General features: G+C 46.9%; 1 protein-coding gene across 2 annotated transcripts in view; it reads left to right on the top strand.

Annotated features, from left to right (window-relative positions):
• Positions 1-503: 503 nt before the first annotated feature.
• The window catches only part of WDR62 (WD repeat domain 62), a gene marked incomplete at both ends in the record, with an annotated part of 51,915 nt that continues 25,314 nt past the window's right edge, over positions 504-27,104 (top strand). For both annotated transcript variants that reach the window (XM_080703387.1, XM_080703386.1), the window contains 11 exons: positions 504-680; positions 3,669-3,760; positions 5,114-5,176; positions 6,782-6,839; positions 7,049-7,219; positions 8,658-8,795; positions 9,139-9,321; positions 12,373-12,533; positions 14,569-14,758; positions 25,957-26,094; positions 26,655-26,833. In XM_080703387.1, coding sequence (XP_080559513.1) covers positions 504-680; positions 3,669-3,760; positions 5,114-5,176; positions 6,782-6,839; positions 7,049-7,219; positions 8,658-8,795; positions 9,139-9,321; positions 12,373-12,533; positions 14,569-14,758; positions 25,957-26,094; positions 26,655-26,833 — 1,550 coding nt within the window. The remainder of the gene's footprint in view (positions 681-3,668; positions 3,761-5,113; positions 5,177-6,781; positions 6,840-7,048; positions 7,220-8,657; positions 8,796-9,138; positions 9,322-12,372; positions 12,534-14,568; positions 14,759-25,956; positions 26,095-26,654; positions 26,834-27,104) is intronic.

A 27,104-nucleotide genomic window follows, 5' to 3' on the forward strand; every position in this document is an offset into this window, starting at 1 on the left:
GGGGAGGCGCGAGCACATCCGCGCAAAGGCAGCTCTTCGCCACCGTCGCCTCCGTCACGTGTTGGGGGAGAAGTGGCGTCACGGCGTCTCGAGCCTGCGCCAATCGGGTCCACGGCCCCGCCCACGCCTACATCCGGGTGACTCCGGACAGTCGCCGCGAGTGGCCGCCAAAGGGGAGATGAGGAGTGCACGGCTTTTGCCTCGTAAAAGCTAAAGTCTGTACGTTTCCACGGATTAGGAAAACGCAGACTGCACGAGGAACTCCGGACGCCCAGCGAGCAGCCAGGAGACAGGCCTAGGCTCCACCCGGCCGGACACTCCGCTCCGCCTCTTAGCCCCCATTGGTCTAGGCGCCGCCGGCAGCCCCCAGATTGGCCAGACTGCCGGTCCGCAGCGTCCAATGGGCCGCGGCGCCGGCTTTCCCGCGGCCATTCGCTATTCGAGTGGGTCGAGTCGGCTTCGGCGGTTAAAAGGCGTAACGGTCGCCCGTCTCCGGCGCGGCGATGGCGACCGTAGGCCCTGGAGGCTACGCGCGGAACGATGCGGTCGAGAAGCCGCCATCTGTCGCGGCGGGAGTTCCGGCACGGAGAACCCAGTCTTCCCCGCCCCCCGCCCCACCGTTCTGCCTCCGGCGGCGGACGCGACTCTGGGCGGCGCCCGAGGACGCTGTGCAAAACCGGGTGAGAAGCCGCTCGCCCAGCCCACCCCTGCTCCTGGCTTCTGGGGCCGGCCTGGCCCCGCCCTCAGATGGTTGGCTCCGCCCCCAGCCCCGGCTCGCCCGCCCAGGTGACTTCCTAGTCTCCTCTCCGAGGCCCCGCCCCCCATCCAGGCCCCGCCCACTTTCCCGCCTTTTCGCTAAGTATGGCAGTCTCCAGGCTCAATCAGCCCTGTGCATTGGTGCGTTCCTGGGGTTCCTCAGGGTTCCAGCCCCGCGGAAAGCATTTGCTTCTATAAGTCACGGAGTAGCCCCACCTTCTTGGGTCTACCTTAAGCCCCATTCAGTCGCCTTTAGCATTTCCCAGGTCCTTCCACTTTGGGTGACCTCGTTCTAGCTGGTTGGGCCTTTAAAAATTACATGCCCCAACTCTCTCAGTTCTACCATGCCTTCCTTGAACCCTTCTCCCCCGTCTTCTCTTCCTTTTTTCTCTGGTGGTATTCCTATTCCATATTGCCACGGAGAAGATGTGAGTAATTATTTGTAGTTTCAGCAGCTAAGCCTAAGGAGGAGAGTGTGCAAAACAGTTCTCTAAATCTGAGGCACAGAAATACAGAAGGAAATTATTTTAGAGCAGGTAAAAGGAATTCCATTAGCACAGGACCAATTTCAAAAAATGGTTCTCAGCCGGGCGTGGTGGCGCACGTTTGTAATCCCAGCATTTGGGAGGCTGAGACCTGAGGATCATGGTTCCGGGCCAGCCGCAGCTACTTAGTAAAGCCCTCCGCAACTTAGACCCTGTTTCAAAATAAAGAATAAAAAATAGGGCAGGGGGTGTAACTCAGAGGTCGAATTCCCCTGGGTTCCATCCCCAGACCCGCAAAAAAGGAAAAATAAATAAATAAAAATAGGGCTGGGAGTGTAACTCAGAGGTGGAAAGCCGTGGGTTCAATTTCTAGTACCAAATTAAAAAAAATGTTCTCTCTGTATACACAAATCTGTTTTTATAAAGTGGAGATAAAATTATACCATGGTAAGATGATATTGTGAATGTGACCTTGGCACAAAGTCTAGGTAAAGGGTGAATCCCTGGTAGCTGCTGGTGGATCTTGTTCCTGCTTGGTGGGTAGTGTGTGTGTGTGTGTGTGTGTGTGTGTGTGTGTGTGTGTGTGTGTGTTACTGAGGATTGAACCCAGGGGCATTCTACCTCTAAACTACACCCTCAGTCCTTTTCATTTTTATTTTATTTATTTAGTTATTTATTTTGTAGGACTGAACCCAGGGGCATTCTACCTCTAAGCTATATCCTCAGCCCTATTTTTTATTCATTTTGAAACAAGGTCTTCTCACGAAGTTGTGGAAGGCCTAAGTTGCTGAGGCTTGCTATGATCCCGTGATCCTCCTGTCCCAGCCTTCCAAGTACTGGGATTACAAACGTGTACCTCCATGCCGGGATTATTTTTTATTTTGAAATAGGTTCTCACTATGTTGCAGAGGGCTTCACAGGTTTGCTGAGACTGGCTGCAAAGCTGCAATCGTCCTGTCTCAGCCTCCCAAGTACTGGGATTATAGGCATATGCTTCTGTGCCTGGCTGCTTGGTCGGTTTCTCTGCCTTTGATTATGTGGCCCACTACTGGCTGCAGGGCTCTGGGCAAGTGGCCCTTGCCTACCTTTCTACTTCACATGTCCTCCTTCTCACCAAGGTTCAGTCATGCTGGCCTGCTCTCTGGCCTCAGATCTGCAATCCTAGTCTCAGCCCTTCAAATACTGGGATTACAGGTGTGTGTCGGCACATCCAGCTATTGTTTACTCATTTACTCATTTATTGTGTACTGGGGATTGAACCTGTGGCATTGTACCTATGAGCTAAATCCCCAGCCCTATTTTTTTTTTTTTTTTTTTTTTTAGGTCCTGAGGATTGAACCCAGGGACATTCTAACTTTAAGCTACACCCCCAGCTCCAGCTCTATTTTATATTTTATTTTGAAACAGGTGTAACTTGAAGGTAGAATGTCCCTGGGTTCAACCCCCAGTTCCACTAAACAAACGAACAAACAAGTAAATTTTAAAAATGGGGCATGGATACAGTGTAGGCTTTAGAACGCCCCAGGATTCAATCTGCAGTACCACAAAATATTATTCAAAGATCATCTTCTCATGTGGTATCCTTTTTCTTTTTGCAGAAGTGGAAGTTGAACTTAGGGGTATTCTACCTCTGAGCTACACCCTCAACCCTATTTTTTTAAATTCCTTATTTTGAAACAGGGTCTTACTGAGTTGTGGAAGGCATCACTAAATAGCTGAGGCTGGCCTTAAACTTGAGATTCTCCTGTCTCAGCCTCCCCAGTACTGGAGTTACAAGTGTGTGTCACAACGCCTGGCCACTATTTTGTCCCTTCCCCTGTACTCCCTGTCTCTTTCCCTGCTTTTATTAGTCCTCTCTCTCTCCACCACCCCCCCCCGTGTGTGTGTGTGTGTGTGTGTGTGTGTGTGTGTGTGTGTGTGTATTTTTTTTTTTTGCATTTACAGGGGATGGAACTCAGGAGCATTCTACCTCTGAGCTACACCCCCAGCCCTATGTTTTATTCTTTTTTTTTAAACAGGGTCTCACTGAGTTGCAAAAGGCGTCACTAAGTAGCTGAGGCTGCCCACGAACCACTATCCTCCTATCTCATATAATGCTGGGATTATAAGCATGCGCCACCACGCCTGGTTATTAGTCTCCTATTGCTTTTATGATCATGTAACATCTGTTTTGTATGTTCTGTTTCTTTTGTATGTCCCGTAAGCTCCAAGAGGGTAGGGCTTTTTCTCTGTCTTCCCCTGCACTCTGCTCATCACCTAGCACTGTCAGTGGAGTGTTGAGATGAACAAGTGTTAGCTGCTGGGGCTAGTGTGACTGCAGAAGTCTGTGTTTGTTAAACGCAGCAGGAAGTACATGGGTGGCCGAGGTGGCTGTGCCATGTGGGGCCTCTGGGGCAGGGGCTTCTGACTTGGACCTTTTCTTTGCAGGTATCACTTGAGAAGGTGCTCGGCATCACAGCCCAGAATAGCAGCGGCCTGACCTGTGACCCTGGCACAGGCCACGTGGCCTACCTGGCAGGGTGAGCACATGAGTATGCTTCAGCATCTAATCACTGCAAGAGAAATGGGGACCTGAAGTCACTGGTGAATCTCTGGGCTTAGCTTTCTCTAGAATATGGATAATGCTGCAGTGTCTCAGGGCTTTGGAGAGGATTCCATGGGCCCCTCTGTGCCTAGAACAGTACCTGACATATAATGGGCAACACGAAGCCTTAGTCATCACTATAAGCGGGAGGTAGTTTGATGCCATCTGGGGATTCCTGTGGTTAAAACCAACTGGTCTCAGGCAACTCGGGTTTGTATCCCAGCTCCACTGTGTGTGCCCTTCTCTGACCTCTATTTCTACCTCTCTAAACCTAAATTAGAACCAGGCATAATGGCACATGCTGATCATACCAATATTAGGTATGATCGCAGGTCTGAGGCCAGTCTCAGCAATTTAGCAAGTCCCTGTTTCAAATTAAAAGGGGCTAGCTGGGCATGGTGGCACACGCTTGTAATCCCCGCGCTTGGGAGGCTGAGACAGGAGGATTGCGCAGGTTCGAAGCCAGCCTCAGCTGGCTTAAGAGACCCTGTTTCCAAATAAAATATAAAATATGTCTGGGAGTGTAGCCCGAAGGTAGAAGCCCCTGGGTTCCATCCCCAGTGCCACATAAATAAATAAATAAATAAATAAATAAATAAATAAATAAATAAATAAGGCTAGAGTTGTAACTCAGAGGTAGGATGCCTCTGGGTTCAATCCCCAGTGCCAGAAAACCTGAACTGGGATAACCTCCTCTACCTGAGTAGTTGAAAGGACTGAAGGAGATCTGAAAGAAGTTCCATAAATTCTGATATCATTTGGCAAACTGTTCTAGGTACCAAAGGAACCCCTCCAGCCAGTCAGGTCAGGGGGCAGACCGATGGTAATTCCTGATGAACAGTTTCTACTATGAGGTTTGGGGAGGTGGTCCAGGATAGAGATGAAGGGTGGGCTTTAAATCTGGTAGGGATCATTTCACACTCCCACTCTTTTCCTGATCTGCTCAGTGGCCTTGCAAAGGATGTCCAGTCTCTGGGCTTCAGTTTCCTCATCCATGAAATGGGCCTAAAGAGTCCTGACCTCACCTGGCAGTTCTGAGGATTTAAAAAGATTATGGATAAAAGGTTTTATTAGCCTAGGGCATGACAGGATAGTTCCCATGGAAGCAGTATTGGCTTCTGCTTAAGCATATATTAATAATGTTAAGTGCCCTAGAAGTCTCAGCATAAACATCTAGAACAGGAGACCTGTGGTTCTGACGTGTGGTTTTTTCCATTGGGATAGAATCATCCCCGGACCCCAGTGGTCCTTTCCTTCCGTTTCAGCACATTTTCCTCTTTTTCCTCAGCTGTGTGGTGGTGATTTTGAACCCCATGGAGAACAAGCAGCAGCACATCCTTAATACTGCCAGGTAGGCTGGGGCGGGCACGGGGAAGGGGAAGACCGCGTCTTGGTACACCCTGCCTTCCCCACAGAGCCTGGAGGTGTTCGTGGGTAGGAGATGCACTCATTCGCTCACCTGTCAGTTCAGCCACATTCACCAAGTGGCCACTGTGCTGGGTGCTCCTTCAGGTACTAGTGATACAGCAGTGAACAAAGACAAGTGAATCTTTGGTATTACAGGGAGGCTGAGGCAGGAGGATTTTTTGAAACCATGAAATCCTGCCCCGGTACCATAGCATGACCCCTTCTTAAAAAAAACCCAAACATTTCCTTAGGTGTATTGTATGGCAATTTACTAATTCATATGAGGGAGGTAGTTACCAGACTGTTAAGGAACAAAGATAAAAATAGGATTAAAAGGGAGAGGGGAGACAGGACATGGTGGTACATACCTGTAATCCTGGTACTTGGGAGGCTGAGACAGGAGGGCCCCAGGTTCAAGGACAGCTTCAGCAAGTAGTGAGGTTCTCATCAACTTAGTGAGACACTGTTTCAGAATAAAAATAAAATAGGACTGGGAGTGTAGCTCATAAGTCGAATGCTCCTGGGTTCAATCTCCTGTATCAAAAAAACAAAGCCGGGCATGGTGGCGCATGCTTGTAATCCCCGCGCTTGGGAGGCTGAGACAGGAGGATCACACGGGTTCGAAGCCAGCCTCAGCTACTTAGTGAGGCTCTCAGCAACTTAGTGAGACCCTGTTTCCAAATAAAAAAAAATATAAAAAAGGTCTGGGAGTATAGCCCTGAGGTAGAAAGCCTCTGGGTTCCACCCCCAGTACCACCAAAAGAAAAAAAAGAAACCAAGGAACCATGCTGGGCGTGGTGGTGCATGCTTGTAATCCCCACGCTTGGGAGGCTGAGACAGGAGGATCACACGGGTTCGAAGCCAGCCTCAGCTACTTAATGAGGCTCTCAGCAACTTAGTGAGACCCTGTTTCCAAATAAAATATAAAAAAGGTCTGGGAGTATAGCCTGGAGGTAGAAAGCCTCTGGGTTCCACCCCCAGTACTACCACCAAACAAACAAACAAACAAACAAAAAACAAAAAACCTTGGGAACATTGAAGCTTGCTACCAAAAAATGTACCAACCAATTCAGTCGTTTGGTCTTTGCTCAGGCTAACTAGGAGTATCAGAATATCTTGGTTGTTTTGGGCTTTCCAGAATATCTTGAGATTTAGCAGTGCGGCACACGCTTCCTCGGTGTGATGGCTACTGGGGCCCTCCCTCATTACTACTCCTTTAGTTAGAATAGGCCTGTACCATTTCTTGCCTCTGAGCTTCTCAGCGTTACGGGGTGGGTGGGGTCTTTGGAAGCCCAGCCCTGCAAAGGGAAAAGAAAGCAGAGTCCCATACAAGTGTCTGCCCTGTTTGGTTTTGGGGTTTGAGGAGGAGCCTTTGTCCTCACTCCATCTCCCCAAGTGCTGTGCTGGGAACACAGGCAGCACTGGCTGTGTAGGAGCTCTCACACCCCCTTTCCTGGCCTCTTCCCAGGTTTGGGAGCCGAGAGTAGACAAGGTTCAAGAGCGCAGTGTCCTCCGTAGAACCGTGTTCACTTCCTTTTTTTGTCCCCAGGAAATCTCTGAGTGCTCTGGCCTTCTCTCCTGATGGGAAATACATAGTGACAGGGGAGGTGAGTTGTGAGCCGCTGAGCAGGGGGGAGGGTCAGAGCTTGCTTGTTCCCCTCCCCCCAGCAGGCCTGGGCATCCCCAGAAGAGCCTAGTGGTGAGCAGGGGAGTGGCTTTGGGGCATACCCTTTGGTGAAGCCAGCTTCAGCCCTGACAGTACCTCTAGCCCTGCCTGGCAAGAGCCCAGCAGCAGTAACAGCCTCACCTTCCCCAGAATGGGCATAGGCCAGCCGTGCGCATCTGGGACGTGGAGGAGAAAAGCCAGGTGGCGGAGATGTTGGGCCACAAATACGGCGTGGCCTGTGTAGCCTTCTCACCTAATATGAAGCACATCGTGTCCATGGGCTATCAACACGACATGGTCCTCAACGTCTGGGACTGGAAGGTGAGAGTTGGCCAGTGGGCACCTGAGCAGCAGCCAGTTGCCAGGGCGCCCCGAGGCTCGGGTGTGGGGAACTAACAGATAACCTGCTAGAGTGCTCATTCAGCCAGCAGATGTGTGTGGAGCACCCACTGCCTCTTGTCTTTCTGTTCTGCATGCTTATGTGTGTGCCACTTGTGTTCTGAGGTCACCTCGCCCAGGTGTAGTTCTGGCTGTCATGTCTTTATCTCAGGAGCTGAACAGGTAGGGAGTCAGGCACCCCTACTGTAGTGCTCATTACAGAGTCCCAACAAGTGGAGTCATTAGAATTATTTTTATATTGACCAGGACCAGCTGTGACCTTGAACAGGTGACTTACCTCTCTAAAATGTCTACAGTGTATTTGCTTTGTTGGTTTGTGAGACATCAACAGTTACTCTCACCGGAGGCTGGGGAAGGACTTGGAGTCAACAAAAGTGGATACCAGTGGGGGGTGGTGGTGGTGGTACTTGCTTGTAATCCCAGTATTTGGGAGGCTAAGATAGGAGGATCGCAGGTTCAAGGCCAGTCTCCACTACTTAGTGAGGCCCTCCACAACTTAAGTGAGACCCTATTTCAAAATAAAGAATAAAAAATAGGGCTGAGAGCTGGGCGTGGTGGTGCACGCTTGTAATCCCCGCGCTTGGGAGGCTGAGACAGGAGGATTGCACAGGTTCGAAGCCAGCCTCAGCTACTTAGTGAGGCTCTCAGCAACTTAGTGAGACCCTGTTTCCAAATAAAATATAAAATAGGTCTGGGAGTATAGCCCGGAGGTAGAAAGCCTCTGGGTTCCACCCCCAGTACCACCAAAAAAGAAAAAAAAAAAATAGGGCTGAGGGTAGGACTCAGAAGTAGAACACCCTGGGCTCAATCCTTAGTTGCATGTGCACGTGCACACACACACACACACACACACACACACACACACACACACACACACAAACACACACTCACTCCGGCAGATACCAAATTCTGGCTCCGCCCACAACCTGCTGTGTGACCTTCAGCCATGGTGCGCCCCTCAGCCCAGCAGGGTAGAGGAGGAGCGCCTCCCTCGTTAAGATATTAAGAGGACTTCATGGGTTAGCCTGTGGAGGGCTTGGGGAAGGGTCCGAGCTAGAGCCCGTCTGTGGTAGCCAGAAGGTATGTTGTCCTCACCTCCCAGCTGTGACTTTGTAATATCATGTGTGAGCTGCAGAGCTTGGACCCTTGGGTAGATGTCACCTGGGACCCTTTCTAAGTCTCAGTCTCCTTCCCTGGAGACTAGGAGTGACAAGAGCTACACATAGTTTTTCCTAGAGAATAGCTCACTGCAGAGTCCAGGGAAAATGGACTTGGAGCAGAGAGACCCCAGGCTGAGGGCCAGGACACAAAGAGTCTGATGGGGTGGGTGATGGCAGGGCTTCTCTGTACTTTCTTCCAGAAAGACATTGTGGTGGCCTCCAACAAGGTATCATGCAGGGTTATCGCCCTCTCCTTCTCTGAGGACAGCAGCTATTTTGTCACTGTTGGGAACCGGCATGTGAGGTTCTGGTTCTTGGAAGTCTCCACTGAAACAAAGGTCAGTTTGTATCCTGCCACCTCAGCCAGGTGCTGGGGAGTCAGCGGCAGCATGAACTCTGGTTTCTGCCTGAGACTCGGACACAGTGGCCTCAGAGGCTGTCTGCCCTTACAGGGTTCCAGGTGCTGACTGGCGGGCCCTGCCAGGACCCCAACTCTGAGCCAGACCTCATTCTTAGACCCAGCTTTCCAGCCCCTCTCCCAGAAGTGTGTGTGCTGTTTTTCGTTCCTTTTTCTTTCTTAGAGGAATTTGTTTTTAACTATGTCAGTGAGGGGCCCATCTTGGCCCCATTGGGTGATAGTCTATGTGGACAGTCTCTCACTGTGCCCTGCTGTGTCTTCAGGTAACAGGCACGGTGCCGCTGGTGGGGCGCTCAGGCATCCTGGGGGAACTGCACAACAACATCTTCTGTGGTGTCGCCTGTGGCCGGGGCCGGATGGCAGGCAGCACTTTCTGTGTGTCTTACTCAGGCCTCCTCTGCCAGTTCAATGAGAGGAGGGTGCTGGAGAAGTGGATCGACCTGAAGGTACCCACCCCTGCCTCTGGCAGTACTCAGCAGCATCCCTGCTGGTGGCTCATCACATAAGCCCTACGTGGATGACTCTGGGGGTGTGACTCCCCTCCCTGAGCCTTAGTTTCCCCATCTGTAAAATGGGAACACCAGCCAGGCGTGGTGGTGCATTCCTGTAACCCCAGCACTTGGGAGGCTGAGACAGGAGGATCATGCAGATTTGAAGCCAGCCTCAGCTACTTAGTGAGGATCTCAGCAACTTAGTGAGACCCTGTTTCCAAATAAAATATAAAATAGGTCTGGGAGTGTATCCCAGAGGTAGAAGGCCCCTGGATTTCATCCCCAGCAACACATACACAAACACACACACACACACAAACAAACAAACAAAAAAACAGGAGAGCTGAGCGTGGTGGCACATGCTTGTAATTCCAGTACTTGGGAGGCTGAGACAGGAGGATTGCAGTTTTGAAATCAGCCTCAGATACTTAATGAGGCTCTCGGGAACTTAGCAAGACCGTTTCCAAATTAAAAAAACAAACAAACAAAATAGGGCTGTGGGTATAGCTGGGAGTTAGACTGCCCCTGGGTTCCATCTCCAATACCGCAGGAAAAAAAGAGTCACAGATCATATATGTAAGGCACTTGGCACAGTACTAATTGACCCAGTTCACATTTTTCTTCTTTGTTTATCCTTTTGGCTTGTGAGAAGGTTGCATTTTTTTTTTAATGAGGTACCATTGACTTAATTATTTTTCAGCTAAAAAACATGAAACAAAACACAGAAATTCTTTTGCGGTACTGGGAATTGAATCCAGGGGCATTTGCCTCTGAAATACACCCGCAGGCTTTTTTTTTTTTTTTTTTTTTTAACAGAGTCTCATTATGTGTGCCAGGTTTTACTTTAAATTGGCCTCAAACCTATAAAAATCCTCCTGTCTTAGTCTCCCAAGTACTAGGATTACAACTGTGCATCATTGCACCTGGCTAAAAATACATAAAATTTTAAACTGAAGGATGACGTATCAATAAATTACAAAGGCTGGGCGTGGTGGCACACGCTTGTAATCCCAGCATTTGGGAGGCTGACAGGAGGATCGTGGTTTGTGGATAGCCTCAGCTAATTAGTGAGGCCCTTCACAATACAGTGAGACCCTGTTTCAAGATAAACAATAAAATATAGGGCAGGGGGTATAGCTCGGAAGTTGAATGCCCCTGGATTCCATCCCCAGACCCTCCAAAAATAAATTTTAAAATTAAGGGACTAAAAAATAGAGCTAGGGGTATACCTTGGAGATAGAATGCCCCTGACTTCCAACCCCATTACCACAATAAATAAATAAACAAACAAACAAACAAACAAACAAAATAAGTAAATTACAAAGTACAAAGCTAGGAGGAGTGGTGGCTCACACCTGTAATCTCAGTACTTAGGAGGCTGAGACAGGAGAATCACTGGTTCAAAGTCAGCCTCAGCAATTTAGTGGGATTCTCAATAACCTAGGGAGACCCTGTTTCAAAATAAAATAATAAAAATGGTTGGGAATGTAGAACAGAGGTAGGATGTCTCTAGGTTCAATCCTCAGTATAAAAAAAAAAATTCTGCTGGGCATGGTGGCGCATGCTTGTAATCCCAGCATTTGGGAGGCTGAGACAGGAGGATGGCAGTTCGAAGGCAGCCCCAGCTACTATTTATTGAGGCCCTTTGCAACTCAGTGAGACCCTGTTTCAATAAAAAATAGGGCTGGAGGTGTAGCTCGGAGGTAGTATGCCCCTGGGTTCCTTCCCTGGTACTGCAAAAAATTAAATAAATAAATAAATAAATAAATAAATAAATAAATAAATTATACCACTCCTGGGGATCTTGCCAAAGGGACTGAAATCAAAATATTATAGTAATACATGCATATTCGTGTTTATAGCAGCACAGTTCACAATAGGCAAACTATGGAACCAACCTAGGTTTCCATCAACAGATGAATAGATCACAAAATAATGGGATAAACACACAATGGAATTCTACTCAGCAATAAAGAAGAACAAAATTATGTCATTTGGAGGAAAATGGATGGACCTGGAGAACACTATGTTGAGACTAGCCTGTCACAGAGAGTAAAGAGTCACGTGTTTTCTCTCATATAGGAATGCTAGGGAGTAATCAGGATACCAGAGGGCCTTCAGATAATGCAGGAGAAATTCCAGTGGAGCCAGGGAGGTGGTCTAGGGAAAGTGGGGAGGGGAGAAAGGATCAATGAAGGAAACACTTTTATCACCATTATGCACATTGTAGAATATCCGTGTGAATCTCAGTGCTCTAGGTGGGGAAGTGGGGGGAATAGGGGGAGACTGTGTTCACTACCACTATGATTTACATTTTTTTGTTGTTGTTAGTGAGGAATGAACCCAGAAACATTCTACCTCCAAGCTGACAACCCCAGCCTGACTTTATTCTTATCTGGAAACAGGGTCTCACTAAGGTTGCTGAGAGCCTCACTAAATTGCTAAGGCTGGATTTGAACCAGATCCTCCTGTCTCAGCCTCCCAAGTACTGGGATTACAAGCATGTGCCTCCATGCCCAGTTGTCAGTTTTTTCTTTTGAAAGAGGGTTTCCCTAAGTTGCTGAGGGTCTCACTAGGTTGCTGAGACCGGCCTGAGAACTGCGATCCTCCTATCTCAGCCTCCCAAGTACTGGAATTATAGACATGTGTCACCACAGCTGGCAACAATAAAATTTAACCCAAATTTTAATACAGTTATTGCAGGTGACCTATCTGAAGTTTCAGTCTGCTGAACAGATACTTTCTGCACACATCTATATTCCTCTGTAGATAATAATGACAGTTCTGTCCCAACTTGAGCCTCTGTCCACCTGCTGGCACATTTCCTTCAGTAGTGACTATGCAATACATCCTGATTTCAAAAATCTTAAAATGTGCCAGAATGGGTGTCTTAGACCCAAGGTGCCAAAAATTTTCTCTGGAGGCCCATGGCTTCTCTGCCATTCTTGTTTTTCTGGGCCACATGAAGCACTAGGTCCAATTTGGTCCACCCCTTTGTCCCCACAGGTCTCTCTGTCCTCCTGCCTCTGTGTCAGTGAGGAGCTCATCTTCTGCGGCTGCACAGATGGGATAGTCCGCATCTTCCAAGCCCACAGCCTGCACTACCTTGCCAACCTGCCCAAGCCACACTACCTTGGGGTAGATGTGGCACGGGGCCTGGAGCCCAGGTACTACCTTGGGGTAGATGTGGCATAGGGCCTGGAGCTCAGGCAGGGGAAGGGAGGGGAAAGGAAAGAGGGGCCGACCCAGAGTCTGTCCACTGGCATCCATTCCTGCTTCTACATCTCTCTGCCCACCTGTCCATCCTACAAATACTGGTAATTGCTCCCAGCCCTGAGCATTACTGCAGTGAAGAAAGCTAAAAGGTCCCACCCTCCCAAGGCAAGCTCCAGGGTAAGAAGTGAGGGGGGAGAAACAAAGGTAAATAAAATAACTTGAGGTGATAAGTGCTGTGAAAAAGAAAAAAACTCAGAGCAGGCAGGAACACAAGGGAATGCATTCCTCCATGTTGCTAATCTATATGTTAAGCAGCTCCTAAGCTAGAAGCAGGAAAATACGGCAGCAAAATTTTTGCCACCAAGCCAGGCCTGGAAGCATGCATCCGTAATCCCAGTACATGGGAGGCTGAGACAGGAAGAGTAGAGGTTCAAAACCAGCCTCAGCAACTTGGGGAGGCTCTCAGCAAGCTAGTGAGACCCTGTTTCAAAACAAAAACAAGATAGGGCCAAGGGTATAGCTCAGACAGACTGCCTCTGGGTTCAGTCCCCAGCACCCCCCATACAAATTTCTGCCAGCATGAAGTGTATAAGGTAGCAAAGGACCTCAGAAATGAACAAGTGCACAAACAGGATCACGGCAGATAGTCACAAGACGGTAAAAGAAAGCAGGGACTTGGGAAGGAGAGTGCTGTATAGACTGTCCACTGAGTCAGAAAGAGCCAGCTCTGCGGGGAGCTGTGTCCCAATGGCAAGTGTAAAGGCCTTGGGGGAACAGTACACTGGGCATGGCTTGTTTCAGGAAGAGCAAGGGGCTGTGTGATTGGAGCCTAGCGTGCGTGGGAGGATGGTGAGAGAGGAGGTCAAGCATTGAGAGGGGCCAGTGGGAGGAGCTTAGAGTCTGTCCTGAGGTCACTGGGCACCCACAGGGGTTACATGACCACGCCTTGCATATTAGGTCCCTCAGCTGCCATGTCCAGAGTGGAGGGGAGGCCTGAGCTATAGCTTAGTCCCTGTGCTGGAAATTTGTTTTACGGAGTATGGCCAGCAAATTCTGAGTACCTGGGGCTGCCTCTTTGTGGATTGCTGTGCCTTTCCCAAGACATCCTGGAGTGGGTGATTGGCTGCCACTGAAGGAAAGAAAGCATGGGTGAGCCACCTGCAGGCCATGACAGGCAGGCTGCCCAGCTCCGTCACCATCTCTTTGCCCTGTGTAGCCTCAGTCAGATTAGCACACCTCCCTGTGCTTCACTTTCCTCATCTATAAAGCATGCTACCCACCTTTCATGGTGGTTGCGAGAATTCAGTGCAGCTAAAATTTTCAGCTTGGCACCTAGTAAGTGCTCACTAAGCTGTGGTCTTTATAGAGAAGCCCCAGACCAGGAGGCTCCCCAGTCTCTTCATCTAGGGGCTTTTGATCATGCATTGGTGAGGCCAAGGAAGAGAGGAGGCCTGAGGCACATGCTTGAAAGGAAAGAGGGGGAGGAGCTTGGGTGGAATGGAATAGGAGTCAAAAACTCAAAAAGTGGTGGCACACTTGTGACTCCAGCATTCGGGAGGCTGAGACCGGAGGGTCGCGATTCCCAGCCAGCCTCAGCTACTTAGGCCCTCCACAATTCAGTGAGACCCTGTTTCAAAATAAAGAATAAAAAATAGGGCAGGGGGTGTAGCTCGGAGGTCAAATGCCCGAGTTCCCCAGACCCACAAAGAAACCAAAAACAACAACCAAAAAACAAAAAAACAAAACTCAAAATGCCCTCAGAGGCCAGGTAGATGCTTCCAGTTGGCAGCCTTATTGGAAGCAAAGCAGAGGAGGAGGGAAGAGGAAGTAGAGCTGGAGTAGGAGAGACAGATACATGAGGGATGCCACAAATACATAAGGGATGACATTACCAGGGAAGAGGCAGTTCTTGTGTCGCCAGACATGGCTGTCACTACTACTCACAGTGACATTGATGGTGATTGGTGACCCATGTGGTCTTGTTAGCTTCCTTTTCCACAGGAAGGCAGAAGCAGTCTACCCAGATACAGTGGCACTGACTTTCGACCCCATCCACCAGTGGCTGTCCTGCGTGTATAAGGACCACAGCATCTACGTCTGGGATGTCAAGGACATCAACAGAGTGGGCAAGATGTGGTCGGAACTCTTCCACAGCTCCTATGTCTGGAATGTGGAGGTAAGCCTCTTTCTCTCTTCCACTCTAGCTAGTGAAAACTTCCAAAATTTAGGGAACCCGTCCAGCTATTCCTTTAAAAGATAGTTATTGAGGCATGCCTTGGGGGTGCAGTACTTGGGAGGCTGAGACAGGAGGATCAAGGCCAGCCTCAACAACTTAAAGACCTTATTTCAAAATAAAATAGGACCAGGGGTATAGCCTGGAGGTAGAACAACCCTAGGTTCAATCCCTAGTACCCAATACCAAAAAAAAAAAAAAAAAGATACTAGCCGGGCACGGTGGCACATGCTTGTAATCCCCACGCTTGGGAGGCTAAGACAGGAGAATCGCACAGGTTCGAAGCCAGTGTCAGCTACTTAGTGAGGCTCTCAGCAACTTAGTGAGACCCTGTTTCCAAATAAAGTATAAAATAGGTCTGGGAGTACAGCCCAGAGGCCCTCTTCTAGGTGCTGGAGACACAGCTGAGAAGGAAGAGTACAAAAAACCCTGCCCTCATGGAGCTCACATGTGGGTAGAACAACAAACTTGGAAGCATTGTTAGTATATAACATGCCAAGTAGCAGTGCCTTTCTGAAGAAAGGTGAATGGCAAAGGAGGTGAAGGCGAGTGGCCAGGAGACCCTCCAAGACTGTGACATTGAGCAGAGACCTCAAGGAAGTGAGGGAGTAAAGCAGTGACCTTTGGGGAGAAAGCAGGGCCTGTGGCAGGAGCATGTGTACCCGAGAGAACTTGCTATAGATCAGCTTGCTGTAAATCAGTGTATATTTTACTGAATTTTTAAAAAGTATTTTCTATTTTCTGAGAATGAATGTATTTTTCATTCTCTAAAACTGTTCTAAGTACTCCTGTTTGTATAAGAACAATATGTAGAGAAAATTATATTCTACCTTTTTTTTCTAGAAATTTCTCACTTCTGGGAATGTTTGTCCTGTAGAATTTATGGGGCACTTGTTTGTTTGGTTTTGGTACTGGAGATTGAACTCAGAGGTCTCATGCATGCTAGGCAAGTGCTATACAACTGAGCTATATCCCACCCCTTATTTATTTATTAATTTATTTATTGTGGCACTGGGGGATGGAACCCAGGGGTAGTCTATCTGTGAGCTCTACCCCCAGCCCTATTTTATTTTTTTAATTTATTTATTTATTTATTTTGTGGTACTAGAGGTGGAACCCAGGGGCATTCTACCTCCAAGCTATACCCCAGCCCTATTTTTTATTCTTTTTTTGAAACGGTCTCACTGAGTTTCAGAGGGTCTTACTAAGTAGCTGAGGCTGTCCGTGAGCTGCAATCCTCCTGTCTCAGCCTCCCAAATGCTAGGATTCCTTTCTTCCTTCCTTCTTTCTTTCTTTCTTTCTTTCTTTCTTTCTTTCTTTCTTTCTTTCTTTCTTTCTTTTTTGTGGTACTGGGGGCAGAACCCAGGGGCTTTTCTACCTCTGGGCTATACTCCAAGACCTATTTTATACTTCATTTGAAAACAGGGTCTCACTAAGTTGCTGAGAGCCTCACTAAGTAGCTGAGGCTGGCTTTGAACCTGTGCGATCCTTCTGTCTCAGCCTCCCAAGCTCTGGGATTACAAGCATGTGCCACCATGCCTGGCTTCTTTTTTTAATTTTGAAACAGAGTTTCACTAAATTGCAGAGGGCCTCACTAAATGAGGCTGGGTCTCAGATCTGCAATCTTTCTGTCTCAACCTCCCAAAGTACATGGTTATACCACCATGCCAAGTTTATCTCTTTTTAAAATTTGAGACAGGATCTCGCTAAGTTGCCAGGCTGATCTCAAACATGTGATCCTCCTGCCTCAGACTCCTAAGTAGCTGAGATTACAGGTATGCACCATCACAACTAGCAGAAATTATATTTCCAGCCAGTCATGGTGGCGCATGCTTGTAATCTCAGTACTTGGGAGGCTGAAACAGGAAGATCACAGGCTTGCAGCCAGCCTCAGCTACTTAGTGATGTCCTCTGCAACTTAGTGAGACCTGTTTCAAAATAAAGAATAAAAAAAATAAGCTGGGCATGGTGGCACATGCTTGTAATCCCAGCATTTGGGAGACTGAGACAGGAAGATCGTTCACGGACAGCCTCATCTACTTAAGCCCTTTGCAGCTCAGTGAGACCCTGTTTCAAAATAAAGAATAAAGACTAAAAAATAGGGCTAGGGGTATAGCTCAGTGGTAGAATGTCCCTGGGTTGAATCATTGGTACTGAAAAAAATTATTATTTTCAGTAGTCCAATTTAGGACTCTAAGAAAGAACTTTATTTATTTGTAGTACTGGGCATAGAACCCAGAGGCTTTTCTACCTCCGGGCTATGCTCCCAGACCTATTTTTATACTTTATTTGGAAACAGGGTCTCACTAAGTTGCTGAGAGCTTCACTAATTATGTAGCTGAGGTTGGCTTCGAACCTATGCAATCCTCCTGTCTCAGCCTCCCAAGCGCTGGGATTACAGGCATGTGCCACCACGCCAGCTAAGAAAGAACTTTTAAACAGGTTCAAGGACAACCTCAACTAGTAGTGAGATGCTCATCAAGCTAGCAAGACCCTTTTTCCAAATAAGAAATAAAATTGGGCTGGGGTTGGAGCCTGAAGGTAGAATGCCTCTGGGTTCAATCTCTCATAACACACACACACACACACACACACACACACACACACACACAGAGAGAGAAAGAACTTTGCCCATTTGGATAGGCACTATTCAGCCCTTTGGCTCTGCCTGAATCCATCTGTATATGTAGATTTGACATTTTTGTTGACAGCACTTTTTCACTTAGCCTGAATGTTTTGTTTTGTTTTGTTTTGGAGCACTAGGGATTGAGCCCAGGGGCATTCTACCTCCAAGCACCATTCCCAGTCCTATTTTTTATCTTTTATTTTGAAACAGGGTCTCACTAAGTTGTGGGGGTAGAGGGGTCACCTAAGTAGCTGAGACTTGCTGGGAACCTGTGATCTTCCTGTCTCAGCCTCAAAAGTACTGGGATTACAAGCATGCGCCCCCATGCCTGGCTAGCAAGAATGTTTTTATTTTATTTTATTTATTTATTTATCTATCTATTTATTTATTTATTTATTTTGCAGTACTGGGAATGGAACCCAGGGGCATTCTACCTCTGAGCACCCCAGCCCTATTTTTAAATTCTTATTTTTTAAACAAGGTCTCACTGAGTTGTAAAGGGCCTCACTAAGTAGCTGAGGCTGTTCTCGAACCGATATCCTTCTGTCTCAGCCTCCCAAATGCTGGTATTACAAGCGTGCGCCACCACGCCAGGCCTACAAGAATGTTTTTAAATAATTTTCTTTTTGGTACTGCATATTGAGCCCAGGGGCATTCTAATTCTAAGTTACACCCTCAGTTCTTTTTATTTTTTATATTTATTATTTATTTATTTATTTATTTATTTATTTATTTATTTATTTATTTCACAGTGCTGGGGATTGAATGCAGGGACATTCTACAAGCTACAGCCCGAGATCTGTTTTTTATTCTTTATTTTGAAACAGATCTCACAAAGTTGCAGAGGGCCTCACTAGGTAGCTGAGGCTAGCCATGAACCTGGATCCTCCTGTCTCAACCTCCCAAAGTAATGGGATTACAAATATGTACTACCGTGCTCAGCTTAATTTTTATTTTCAAACGGGGTTTTGCTAGGTTGCTGAGGCTGGCCTTAAACCTACAGTCCTCCTAGCTCAGCCTCCCAAGTACTAGGATTATAGGCATGCATCACTATGCCTGACTTAAAATAACTTTTAAAATTTGTATATGAAATTTGGATGAAGATTTTTTAAATTTGGGGAAAAGGATGAAATACTACACATAAAGCTAGTCACTTCTCTACCCTCATTTCTGCTCCCTCTCACTTTCACCCACTATCAACAGTTTATTATGTGTTCCTTCAGTTCATTTTCTTTACATCTACACATATATATAAGTTGCATATATATAAACATATATTCCATCTACATATATATACCCATATATGTGTAAACTGGTGGAGAAATACATATATATGACATACTATTATATAAATGTGTGTGTGTGTGTGTGTGTGTGTATATATATATGTATGTATTTTTTCCTCAAAAATATCTGTGAATGGATCTTTGCATCAGTTCTTCAACATTCTCACCCAATACTGATTTAAGAATTGCTTAGCCGGGCATGGTAGCGCATGCTTGTAATCCTAGCACTTGGGAGGCTGAGATAGGAGGATCATTCACAGAAAGCCTCAGCTATTTAGTGAGGCCCTTTGCAACTCAGTGAGACCCTATTTCAAAAAAAAGAATAAAAAATAGGGCTGGGGGGTATAGCCCAGAGATAGAAAGCTCCTGGGTTCCATTCCCAGTACCACAAAAAAATTTTTTTTTTGCTTAGAACTGGGTGTGGTGGCACATACGCCTAATCCTAGTACTTGCTGAGTAATCCCAGTACTTGGGAAACTGAGATTGCAATCCTCTTGGATTGCAGGTTTGAGATCAGCCTCAGTAAGTTCATAGAACTCTCAGCAACTTAGTGAGACCCTGTTTCAAAATAAAAGCTAAAAAATATGGTTTGGGGTGTTGCTCAGAGGTAGAATGCACTGGGTTCAATTCTCAGTACCACAAGAATAAAAAGAGAATTACTTTAACCCATTTTCTCTTTTCTGTAACTCTAATGTCTTATCTCTGTTTTTCATTCTTAAAACAGATCAAGGAGCCAGGCGTGGTGGCACACACTTGTAATCCCAGCATTTGGGAGACTGAGATAGAAAATCGCAGTTCGCAGACATCCTCAGCTCCTCAGTGAGGCCCTCAGCTACTTAGTGAGGCCCTGTTTCAAAAATAAAGAATAAAAAAAAATAGGGTGTAGCTCAGAGGTAGAATGCCCCTGGGTTCTATCCCCAGTACCGCAAAAAAAGAAAAAAAAAAAAACAGAACAAGGAAACCACACAAAAGATATGTACAGTTTATCATTGTTTTAGCAGCTATAGATCCATTTATTGAGTGGGGTTTGCAATATGGTGATATTCTAATTCTATAATTTATTTTATTAGTTGGACCATTTATATGAAGAGTCACTTCCCCTAGTCTACCATTTGGTCACCCATACAGGAAAGGCAGGATAAATGCTTGAGTCTTTCCCTTTATTTACCAGTTTCCAAGATAATGAATTGGTTCCCTATACTCTAAAGGTAACCAGTTGTTTATATCACTCTAAACTCATGTTTGGATGTATTAGGGATGTTTTAATCCATTGCAGTTATTGATATTACTGGGGTTCAAATCCATCTTCAGCCAATGGGAGCCTCTTCACATTTGCCCTGGGTCCTTTGGACATGATCCTATGTAGCCTTTGATAGCTACCTTGCTGTCCTGAGATGCCAAGATGATTCAGCCTCATTTGTACATTTCCAGTCCCAGACCTGGAATCAGCCATTTCTTGAAAATTCCCTGTTAACTGAGTGTAATGGTGCAAGCTTGTAATCCCAGTACTTGAGAGGCTGAGACAGGAGGATCACAGGTACCTGGTATTGAACCCAAGGGCATTCTATCTCTAAGCCACACCTCCAACGTTTTTTATGTTTTTTTGTTTTTGCCATGCTGGGGATTTGGGGATTGAACTGGGGCATTCTACCTCTGTGCTACATCTCCAGCCCTATTTTTTATTTTTTATTTTGAAACAAGCTATCACTAAGTTGTGGAGGCCTCACTAAGTAGCTAAGGGTGGCTGCAAACTTAAAAAACTCCCAAGTACTGGGATTACAAGCATACACCACACCCAACTGCAAATTGGTATTCCAGAATCTCTAATCTCCAGTACCATAAACAAACACAAGAAAACATGCTTTGAGTACTAAGGATGGTCATGGCTATTGAATTGATCCTTTTAAGAATCCTGGTTTCCAAGGACACGGAATAATAGAATTAGAATATCCCATTATTCATTTGCATTTTTCTACATCACATACTCAAACTCAAGAATGATAATTATTCAGTTCTAAAAACATTTGCAACAACTTTTTGTATGTTTTCTCCAATTTCTTTAACAGTTTGTTTGTTTGTTTTTGGTGGTGGTACTGGGGATGGAACCCAGGGGCCTTCTACCTCCAGGCTACACTCCCATACCTATTTTATATTTTATTTGGAAACAGGGTCTCTTAGGCCAGTTGAGGCTGGCTTCAAACCTGCGCGATCCTCCTGTCTCAGCCTCCCAAGTGCAGGGACTACAAGCGTGCGCCGCCACGCCCGGCTCCTTTAACAGTTTTACTACATGACCTGAAGATTTGGGGATTTTTTAGTAGATTGGTCAGGAACAATATTTTCTAATATGTGAAGTTTTATATGTTGATAATATTTTTTGTGGTACTGAAGATGACATTCAGACGCATTCTACCTCCTAGCTACACCCCCAGCCCTATTTTTTATTCTTTATTCAGAAACAGGGTATCACTGAGTGGCAAAGGGCCTCACTAAGGAGCTGAGCCTGTCCACGAACCCAAATCCTCCTGTCTCAGCCTCCTAAATGCTGGGATTACAAGTGTGAGCCACCACGCCCAGCTTTGATAATATTTTTTTTCTTTTCTACTTGAAAGTCACTTTTGCTGGATATAAAATGCTAGGCTATGGGCCAGGCATAGTGGCGTATGCTTGTAATCCCAGCATTCGGGAGGTGGAGACCAGAGGATTACGGTTTATTTTATTTATTTTTATTTATTTATTTATTTATTTATTTTTTGCGGGTCTGGGGATGGAACCCAGGGGCATTCAACCTCCAAGCTACACCCCCTGCCCTATTTTTTATTCTTTTTATTTTGAAACTGGGTCTCACTGAGTTGCAGAGGGCCTCACTAAGTAGCTGAGGCTGTCTGCGAACTGCAATCCTCTGGTCTCAACCTCCTCAAATTCTGAGATTACAAGTGAATGCCACCATGTCCGGCTTGAAATGGAGTCTTTCTAGGTTGCTGAGGGTGGCCTCAAACCTATAATTTTGTCTCAGCCTTCCAAGTTCTGGGTTTACAGGTGTGCACCACCAGACCTGGTTGTGCTTTCTTCTAAGAGTAACCTTTTGGATTTAACCTTGGTACTTTTGTTGTTTACATGATGCTAGTTTTTCTGAATTTTTAGAAGTTAATGTGCTTCAGGACAGTTTGTGTGTGTGTGTGTGTGTGTGTGTGTGTGTGTGTGTGTGTGTGATGCTGGGGATGGAACCCAGAGGCTTTCTACCTTCGGGCTACATCCCCACACCTATTTTGTATTTTATTTGGAAACAGGGTCTCACTAAGTTGCTGAGAGCCTCACTAAGTAGCTGAGGCTGGCTTCGAACCTGCGTGATCCTCCTGTCAGCCTCCCAAGTACTGGGATTACAAGTGTGTGCCACCACGCCCAGCTCAGGACAGGTTTTCTAAGTTCACAACAAAGAACTCCATCTCCTGGGTTTTTTTCTTTTTTTTTTTTTTAATACTACAATTTTTTTTTTTTTTTTTGGTGGTACTGGGGTTCCTGGAAGCCCTTCTACCTCCGGGCTACACTCCCAGACCTATTTTTACATTTTTATTTGGAAACAGGGTCTCCTAAACCAGTGCGCGGGGCTAGCTTCGAACCTGCGCGATCCTCCTGTCTCTGCCTCCCAAGCGCGGGGATTACAAGCGTGCGCCACCACGCCCGGCTAATACTACAATTTAACCCAGGGATATTCGACCTCTAAGCTATGTTCCAAGCCCTTTTTATTTTATTTTACTTTGTTTATTTGTTTACTTATAGTACGGGGGATTGAACCTAGCCAGGGGCATACTATACTCAAAGCCCTATTTTTATTTTTATTTTTATTTTTATTTTTATTTTTATTATTTGGAAACCGGGTCTCACTAGGTTGCTGAGAGTCTCACTACTTGCTGAGGCTGTCCTTGAACCTGCAGTCCTCCTGTCTAGCCTCTCAAGTACTAGGATTATAGGCATACACCACCACCTCCAGGTCCTTTCTATTTTATTTTTATTTTTTTGCATGTGTGTGTGGTACTTACTGGGGATGGAACCCAGGGGCATTCTAACTCAGCTAAGTTGCTGAAGTTGGCCTTGAACCTGCTATCCTCCTGCCTCAGCCTCCCAAGTACTGGAATTACAGGAGCACACCTGGCTTCTATACTACTTTTTTATGTTTTTATTTATACATTAAGTTTGTACTTTGATCTGAATCTCTTTACAGTATCTCTCTTGTCTTTGTTGACCCATTGTGTTCCACTCCCGGCAGTGTAACCCCTTCAGTATGGGACTTGTGTCTGGGAAGGGATCCCTGGAAGCCCAGTTCCAAGTTCACAGAGCCATGGCCCTTTGGCCTTCCCGCCAGGCCCTTCACTCGGTCACTATTGGAGTGGATAAGACCTGCCCAGTTTTCGCTGCTGTGCTTTCCAGTGCGGGCCTGTTGGCTGCTCTGAGGTGACCCTGTTCCCGGGTCTCAGGCACCTCTTTGCTTCTCTGTGCTTACTTCCACATACATGTTGGTAACATGTGTATCTTGTGAGTAGCAGTGGTAAGTCTCTACCTGCTTGTAATTTGGAGGTTATGGGAATATTTTACCACCTAATTTTATTGTAAATGCCGTCTAGGAGCTGTAGGGTTTGCTATATGTTTGTTCTTTTTGTGTGTAATGGGGGGGGGGGCTCGGGATTGAGCCAAGAAGCTTTCTCCCTCTGAGGTACACCGCAGCCCTATTCTGTTTCTTATTTTGAAACAGGATCTTACAGCCAGGCATGATGGTACATATTTGTAATCCTAGTACTTGGGAAGCTGAGACAGGAAGATCATGGATTTGAGGCCAGCCTCAGCAGTTTGGTGAGGCTCTCAGTAACCTAGTGAGATCCTATTTCCAAATAAGAAATAAAATTGGTCTGAGGATATAACTTGGAGATAGAATGCCTCTGGTTCAATTCCCAATAAAACACACACACACACACACACACACACACACACACACACACACACACAAGCAAAAGAAACAGTCTTGTTAAATTATAGAGGCTGGCCTCAAACTTGCCATCCTCATGTTTCAGCCTCCCAAGTACTGGGATTATAGGTGTGCATCTCCTTGCCCAGGTTAGACCTGTTTTTGCTGCTTCTTCCTCATGTGACACTTTGTTTCCTTTTGTGCTTAGTGATTTATTTTTTGCAGTACTGGGGATGGAACCCAGGGGCCTTCTACCTCCAAGCTACACCCCCCAACCCTATTTTTATAATTTATTTTGAAACAGGGTCTCACTGAGTTGCAAAGGACCTCACTAAGTAGCTGAGGCTGTCCGTGAACCACGATCCTCCTTTCTTAGCCTCCCAAATGCTGGAATTACAAGTATGCGCCACCACGCGCGGCTGTGCTTAGTGTTTTTTTGTTGTTGTTGTTTTTTTTTGCGGGTCTGGGGATGGAACCCAGGGGCATTTTTTTAAATTTATTTTTATTGGTGCATTGTAATCATACATCACATTGGAATATAAGACTTGAGAGGATATACAAGCACACATCATCCAATTAGCCCTCATCCAGTTCCCATCCCATTCCCTCCCCCTCCCTCGATCCCATGCTTGTTTGGTGATTAACTTTGATACAAGTGTTTATGTACCTCCTGCATTTTAAAGAGGCTCCATCCTCCCCTATTCCATACCCTCTGATTGGTCACCTTAATTGCTTCACTATAGGGCCCTTTCTATAGCTCGACCACTTCCTGTTGCCTGTTTCCTCCTAGTTATTGCTGATTAGGGGAAGCATCTGGTTTTAATTTTCTGTGATATTTCTCTGTGCATGCCGCATTGCAAATACCGATCCCACTCTTGACAGCCCCAGTTGTGGCCTGGCTACCCGGTGGACTGATCCAGACCTCACTGGCTCAAGCAGCGGCCTTGCCTCACAGAAGGCCCTGGTTCTGGCCTCGCTGGCCCCGACACTGGCCTAACCCCTCAGCTGGCTCTGATCCCGGCCTCGGAGGCCCCAGCACCATCCTTCCTCACGGCAGGCTCCGATGTTAGCCGATGGCCCTGGCATCGGCCTAACCCTCGGCAGGCTCCGATCCAGGCCTCGGAGGCCTCAGTAGCGGCCTTGCCTCACGGAAGGCTCCGATGCCGGCCAGTGGCCCTGGCACCGGCCTAACCCCTCAGCAGGCACTGATCCCAGCCTCAGAGGCCCCAGCATTGGTCTTGCCTCGCAGCATGCTCCAATCCCGGCCTCGCTGGCCCCAGCACTGGCCTAACCCCTCGGCAGGCTCCAATCCCGGCCTCTGAGGCCTCAATAACGGCCTTGCCTCACGGAAGGCTCTGATGTCGGCTGTTGGCCCCAGCACCGGCCTAACCCCTCAGCAGGCTCTGATCCCGGCCTCGAAGGCCCCAGCACCGGCCTTGCCTCACGGCAGGCTCCGATCCCGGCCACGCTGGCCCTGGCACCGGCCTGACCCCTCGGCAGGCTCCAATCCCGGCTGCGGAGGCCCCAGCACTGGTCTTGCCTCACGGCAGGCTCCAATCCTGACCTCGTTGGCCAACCCAGGGGCATTTGACCTCCAAGCTACACCCCCTGCCCTATTTTTTATTCTTTATTTTGAAACGGTCTCACTGAGTTGCAGAGGGTCTCACTGAGTTGCAGAGGGCCTCACTGAGTAGCTGAGGCTGTCCGCCAACCGCGATCCTATGATCTCAGCCTCCCAAATGCTGGGATTATAAGCGTGCACCACCACGCCCGGCTTGTGCTTAGTGATTTTTGACTGAACTGTTCATTCTTCTGGGAAATTTGTGTGGTTGTTTCAGGCTCTGGGTTGAAGGTGACAGGTGAACGATATATGGTTGCATTTTATTCCTGTTTTTTTTTTTTGTTTTTTTTTTGTGTGTGTGTGTGTGTGTGTGTGTGTGTGTGCTACTGGGGATGGAATCCAGGGGCCTTCTACCTCCGGGCTACACTCCCAGACCTATTTTATATTTTATTTGGAAACAGGGTCTCTTAAGCCAGCTGAGGCTGGCTTCGAACCTGCACGATCCTCCTGTCTCAGCCTCCCAAGCGCGGGGATTACAAGCGAGAGCCACCTCGCCCGGCTATTCCTATTTATTTTTAACATAGAAGATATTAAACTATGCTGTTTGTCTTCAGCTTACCTTTTTTTTTTTTTTGGCATCAGTATGTCTTCAGGCTGTCATGGAGGTGGTCATAATGAGTCACCCTTTGTCTTTTTCTCTGGGAAATGTAGGTATATCCTGAATTTGAAGATCAGAGAGCTTGTTTGCCATTGGGATCTTTTCTGACTTGTTCCTCAGACAACACCATCCGCTTCTGGAATATGGATAGCTGCTGTGACTCTCACTGGCAGAAAAACATCTTCAGCAATGTGAGTGGCATTATTGTGATCTGTCTTTTAGAAAGAATAAAGACCTACTTTAAACCAGAATACAAGGACAGAAGGAAATCTTATGGAATGTAGATGTTAGGCTCCACTGAGAAAAAGAACCAGGAACCTGAGGCTGGGATTGGTGGCGAATGCTTGTAATCCCAGCATTTGGGAGGCTGAGACAGGAGGATGGCGGTTTGCGGACAGCTTCAGCTTCTTAGGCCCTTCACAACTCAGTGAGACACTGTTTCAAAAAATTAAAATACTAAAAAATAGGGCTGGGGGTGTAGCTTGGAGGTACAATGCCCCTTTGTACTATCCCCAGTACCACAAAAAATAAAGAAAGAAAAAAAATAGGGCTGGGGTGTAGCTCAGAAGTAGAACACCCCTAGGTTCAGTTCCTAGAATTACAAAAAATAATAATGTAATAATAATAATAATAATAATAATAATAATAATAATAAATAATAGTTTAGCATGGTGGCATGGTGGGGGCATAGAATTCCTGAGGCACTTCTATGCATCTTGTAGCACTGACCTTGGCCCTCTCTTTCCTGCAGACCCTGCTGAAGGTAATATATGTGGAGAATGACCTCCAGCACCTGCAGGACACATCACACTTCCCAGACCGAGGCAACGAAAACGGGACACCTGTGGATGTGAAGGCCGGGGTGCGAGTCATGCAGGTCAGTCCTGATGGCCAGCACTTGGCTTCAGGCGACCGAAGTGGAAATCTAAGGCAAGTGGGCCCTGGCAGTGTCTAGTGTATGCCTCTAGCCCTGGCGCGGGCTCTCAGGGAAACAGGAGGAGCCCTCGACTTGGCACCTCCAGTTGCTCATTGGGAATGAGGGGCTGTGAGGAACAACCATTGGAACCAGACACTCCTGGGAGGTTAAGGTGGGAAGAAGCTTCCAGAAAGGCTAAGATCAGAGTCATCACCAGGACCTCAGCAGGGGAGCAGGCACGATTTGCTTGCAGAGTGAAGGGACAGACTGTCGTGATTCTAGGGC

Source organism: Muscardinus avellanarius (genome assembly GCF_963383645.1).
Source record: "Muscardinus avellanarius genome assembly, chromosome: 10".
Classification (NCBI taxonomy): Eukaryota; Metazoa; Chordata; class Mammalia; order Rodentia; family Gliridae; genus Muscardinus; species Muscardinus avellanarius.